This window comes from Miscanthus floridulus, chromosome 14, assembly GCF_019320115.1.
Source record: "Miscanthus floridulus cultivar M001 chromosome 14, ASM1932011v1, whole genome shotgun sequence".
Classification (NCBI taxonomy): domain Eukaryota; kingdom Viridiplantae; phylum Streptophyta; class Magnoliopsida; order Poales; family Poaceae; genus Miscanthus; species Miscanthus floridulus.
This window is the reverse complement of record NC_089593.1, coordinates 73,316,889-73,322,530: the sequence shown is the minus strand read 5'-3', so window position 1 is coordinate 73,322,530 and position 5,642 is coordinate 73,316,889. Positions and strand designations below refer to the sequence as shown.

Here is a 5,642-nt window from a genome sequence, read left to right as displayed (position 1 = left end):
CGATCCGTGCCCTTACTTACCTACCCGAGTATTTCCTCTGCAGGTCGACTTGAGGGCTGCTGATAGTTGGCTGGGGTCCAGGCAACGAATTGGTGGGTGCTAGTTCCTGTTGTCCCTTTGCTAAGGTGAGGTTTTGCTCTGCGCCATGCCCAGATTGATTGACATTTTTGCTGGATTGCATTTTGTTTGTGCTAGAATCTTGGTGTTGACTGCCTTTGTAATAGGTAAACGAAATGTTAGAAAGCACTCTCAGAAACCCTTCTCATCCTACGGTTGTTGAGGCCAGTGCTCATGCCATAGTTCCCTTTTGTTTCAAAAATTTCAGTGTTACCTTCTCTGAACATCATGTGACCTTGGTTTCTCCCTACATTTCTACAAAGGGATTAAGATAGAAAAGCATACAATATCTTGTCCCTATCTGTTTGCTACAACGAGATGTGCCTGCTCAAATCTTAAAAAATCGTGAAATAATCTAATAAACACGCCAAGGTGTACCATATGACTATTGTTCGCTGAACTTACTATAGCATACGCTTGGTACTCTTGGTTCATTTAGTGACATCTAATGATCTAAACTACAAAATCACCTGAGATTTGGCTCACGGAATCTGTTTCTACAATGTATAAACTGCCAGATGAAACTGTCATAAAGTGAACATAATACAAATAACTTCGTTCTGACATTCTAATTACTACTAACCCTTCAGACTGAACGGCGGACGACAGAGGAGAGAGTGACCCCCTAGAGGCATTGACTTCAAAAATTGATTTCAAGATGAATTTACTCAACGATGTCATGGCTGAGCACAGAGAGGTAAAACAAGTAATCAGTGGGGTCATGAAAGAAAAGGAGAGTCTCCAACAAGAGAAGGAGAGGCTCCAACAAGAGAAGGAGAGGCTCCAGCAAGAGAAGGAGAGGCTCCTGCATGACAGCATGAGCATCTTGGTCAGTTCTGTATGCTTGTTGAAATCTATTTCAAGGAATAGTTTGTTTGGACCATGATGTGTGATATCACATTTATTTGCATGCCCTCATTCACTAGTATAATATTGTCCAAAATGATGAGCTTATTGCATTCTTCAAACATTTCTAGTCAGTTCAAAATATTGTTTCTCAATTTTTTTCTTGTCAGAAAATGGAGAGGCTTTAGCAAGAATGAAGGAGGACATTTTATCATCCAAGAAAACATTGGTGGAAGCAAGGGATGCACTTGTGTCATCATCAGAGGTGATTTCTCAAAAGGACAAATACGTGGAGTTTCTAAAGAAAAAGATTCAAGAGAGTGAAGCCAAGAATAATCAAGCTGAGCAACAGGGTGGTACTAAGCCTATTGAACCAGGAGAGGTAATAATGATAACCTATAGCCTTTGCCTCCAATATTAAATTATTTCTTAATGCCATCGTCCACTCACACTCTGCAGTGCAGCCTAACATGTTCACCCCCCCTAACAACACTATTTTTTTGTTATATATAGTAAATAGTCTATGTTTATATTAAAAGAGTATAATAAAGAAAATCTTGTTATAATGTTTATTGATATCTTTTAGACAGCAAAATCACACTGAATATAATTAGAATAAAATATTTTGGTTTACTAAAATACTTATGTTTCATTATACTTCATATTTTGAAATCGTCAAATACTAGAATAAATTCAGAAAAATAGGACCCTAATTCCGGGACAAAAATCTAAACAAATAAGCTACACTTAATTCTCATATTTTGAAATTCTTCGGCCGGCCCCCCTTATATATAATTCCTGGCTCCGCCCCTGAACATGTTGTACCTCTTTATATTTGGATTTTTGTTGCTTTTTTCATATCATATGCCTTCTTGGGTTCATATCTAGCCAAACCAGACTTGCTTGCGACTATAAGAGTTCTGTCATCGTGGTTATATTTATCGCATCCACTATCTCTAGATAGTTTTACCTCACATATTTTTTAATATTAACTTTACAACCAATTTCTCCTTGCTTGGAATACACTGAGTTCCTTGACACATAGATCCTCTGCAAAGAAACTTGCATGAGTTTTCCCATTTTGTATTTTTCAATGAGATTACATATTTCTAGATAACTGTATATGTTCATATCCTTTCCTTCTATAAATAGCAGAACTCCTGCCGCCTTTTCGATGAAATTATTATCTATGCTCATATATTCATTTATGTTCAATATTTTTACACATCGGATTGTATTAAGGTCAGTAAATTTTTTTTTAGAGTTCAAGGGTGGCCCCCGGCCTTTATATAACAAAGACCAAACCATTAAGCTCCTTACAAAATTCATAAAACTCCAACAGAAACTCAGAAAGCCTCAACAGGCTAGCAACCGCCCAGAGTACCAGAACCCTTACAAACCGCATTACATCCCCCCAGCTTCCGAAACACTCGCAAAACTCAACCAGTTTCTTTCACGAGCCAGCCTTTCCAGATCAACTTCACTTGTAAGCAGCGCATCTACTGGACTGAGCTTCCAGCCTCTCCCAGCTTTGAACAAGATGCGGACCCAATCATCATTCACCCGACCAAGCCAGGTAGACGGTGAGGACTTGAGGCGAAACTCCCCAGTTTGTTCATATGATCCAGAAACTCTGGGACTTTCTCCTTTGGACATAGAGCACTCCAATTTTGCAGCATTGCTTTCACCTTCATAAACAGCACCCGAACATCTACCCAGAGAGCCCCTGAAAACACAAGCTGTTCCTTAGTTTCCAAAGCCCCCACAGGGCAGCAGCACAAAAAACATTTTCCACTATAAATTTCCTATTACTAACCCACATAGTGCCAACAGAAACAAAATCTGTACCAACTTGTCTATTTAAGACCTCGGAAAGAGTAGACCAAAGTTGTTTAGCTACCACACAGTTAAAAAATAGATGATTGACAGTTTCAACCTCCGAGCAAAACAAACAAGTAGGATCCTTGATTTTCTTCCTAATACTCAAATTATCCCTGGTCAAAACCTTATTATTAGATAACAGCCACAGGAAGAAATGAACTCTAGGGGGAACCTTCAGTGCCCAAACAGCAGGAACAAACACAGGAGAAATACCCCTAAAATTAATAACTTTATACAAGGACTGAGAGGAGTATACACCATGAGAATTAAACTGCCATATTAAAGAATCTTCCTCATCAGTAAAGCTAATAGTGGAAGCTAACTGGACCACTTCTAACCAGAGATTGTATAATCTACCATCCACACATCTTCTAAAAGTGCATTTCAAATCAACCCTATCCCACAGGGATGCCACCGTAACATCTTTCTCATTAATTAGCACGTAGATCTCCCAATATTGAATAGCTAGACTAGATGTACCTAACCAATTATCTTCCCAAAACTTGCATTTCTTACCATTTCCTATATGCCATCTATAACTCATTTTTGCTACAGCAGCAGCTCTCATCAAACCTTTAAAGAACTCAGAGGCTCCAGATGAGGAACTATAGGTGCAAACAAGGTCAGTAAATGTTAACAGTGAAAATAGGTGCAAACAAGGTCAATGCAGAAGAGGAAAAGGCCATCTGAAGGACCTTTGGACTATGATTCTGGCACAAATGAACCTACAAGCCAATTGGATGACCGATCGCTGTCTCCTTTGGAATCGCTGGGAAATCCTAATGTATGGGATCTTGAGCACATGCTGGTTTTTCTCCATCTTTAATATTTCAGTCTGTGACCACCTAACTTCTAAGATAATAATGTATCCCTATAGATTCCATTTCTGTTCATTCTTTGTCCACTGAGCTCTCTTGCCTATATAAGTACAAATGTGAATGCAGGTGCAGACAAGATCAATTAAGATGAAGAGAAGGCTATCTCAAAGAACTCTGGGTAATGATGCTGACAATCTTGAGGCAATAAAAGAGGGCCCCAGGCAAGAGGTGGCCAACAACCCAACTGTTGGGCAAACCTCAGGTGTTCAGTTGTGCGATGAAGATGACCTAGAGGCAATCATAGAGGAGCTGATCAAGGTTCGATCATATCCCTCAATTTTTTTGCTCAATGTACTTAGCTCCAGCATGTATTCCTATCAAATGTACTTGAGCCTTATGTTATCTGCAATTTGGTGTTTCAGGGATTCCTTGAAATTGATTATTGTAGACGGAAACTTGGGATAAAGGAAATGGGGGAGCTGAGTGAGAAGGCATTCAAGACTGCCTGTCGTGCCAAGGTACCTCCTGAAGAAGTTGGTGCGGCATTTGATCAGTTGTACTCATCATGGCAGCAGCAGCTTGGTGACCTAAGCTGGTATCCCTTCAAGAGTGTCACAATTGATGGGAATTGTCAGGCATGTTAATTCTAGAAAGCTTACTAGTATCTCACATGTTCCTTTTGATCCATTCTCAAGGATAATGGACTGTTTTGTTTACATTATCAGGAAATTGTGAATTTGGATGATGATAAACTGCAAGAGCTGAAAAGGGTATGGGGACAGGATGCCCACAATGCTGTCGTTACTGCACTAGTGGAAATGAAAGAATATGACCGCCTGAGCGACAGAACCATTGCCTATGAGCTATGGAACTACAAGGAGGGGAGGAAGGCCACTACGAGGGAGTGTGTTGAATACCTGTTCAATCAGGTGAAGCTACTTTCGGCATCCAAGCGCAGGAATACTCTCAGGGACTTTACATTGTATTGGAACTGATGTACTGTTGTGAAAATGCTATCAGGAGGATATATTTATGATCTATATTAGAGAAATACACTTACGCACGATATTATGTCGTTCGTCATGGCAATGGAGGCAATGAGCTGTCCTGCATTGACCTGAACTACAAAATCACAGGCCATGTGGATAGTCAAAAACAATGAACTTGTTAGGCGTCCTTTTGGTATAAGCACTTCATGCCTTCAATGTTTCAACAGATGTTGAAGCTAGTGCGCAGAACATATGTTCCGTCGCTAACATTTCTAGATATCATTTCATTTGTTAATGAATATACAGTGAACTGAAATGTTTTGTTAACAAACTAAAGTCACATAGAAACTATTCTATCACCTTTCCTTTTTTGAACAAACAAGCAAAAGACAGTGCTTATTTCATTTATTGAGAATGAGAACAGAGTTACAATCACTTAGGACCAGCAGAGTGTAAAAAAAGGAGCAGGATCTAAGTTAGATTAACAAAAACTGCTAAATGTTCGGCTCCTGCAATGGCCCAGGTTCGGGCCTTCTCTGTCTTGCTCCGAAACATTTGTGTAGCATTTGCTCAGAAGCTGCTAAACTCTGAAATGTTTGATTTTCAGTTCATTGTACATATGTTTGATTTTCAATTCTCTATACGAAACAGCAGTTTTCTGTGACTTTGGTTTGTTAATGAAAATGAAAACATTTTGGACTTCATTCATGCACCATATCATGGTAGAAATGTCTTCTTTTTACGAATGAAGTGGTTGAAATGGAATGATATGATTTGAACACCACATGTTATTTGATATTATGGACAAGTAGATTACAGCTGCAGACCCATCTTTTTTTATTATAAAAAAATGCAGAACAATACATTCATGTTTCAAAGTTGCATTGTGAATAATTGACATTCTGGGATTACCTTAGTTGATGTTTCTTTTCAAGTTGCTGCATTTCTCTCCGGCAATCAAATTCATTACAAACGCCAAACTGTTTTTCTA

The 5,642-nt window shown here is 39.0% G+C and overlaps 1 protein-coding gene across 1 annotated transcript; it reads left to right on the top strand.

Moving 5' to 3' along the window:
• Positions 1-712: 712 nt before the first annotated feature.
• Positions 713-4,657, top strand: LOC136503745 (factor of DNA methylation 1-like; the record flags this gene model as incomplete). Its single annotated transcript, XM_066498729.1, has 6 exons — positions 713-938; positions 1,134-1,345; positions 3,494-3,628; positions 3,789-3,980; positions 4,085-4,297; positions 4,388-4,657. Coding segments are annotated over 6 exons (1,248 nt in total), but the record flags the coding sequence as incomplete, so codon positions are not given.
• Between the last annotated feature and the right edge of the window lie 985 nt (positions 4,658-5,642).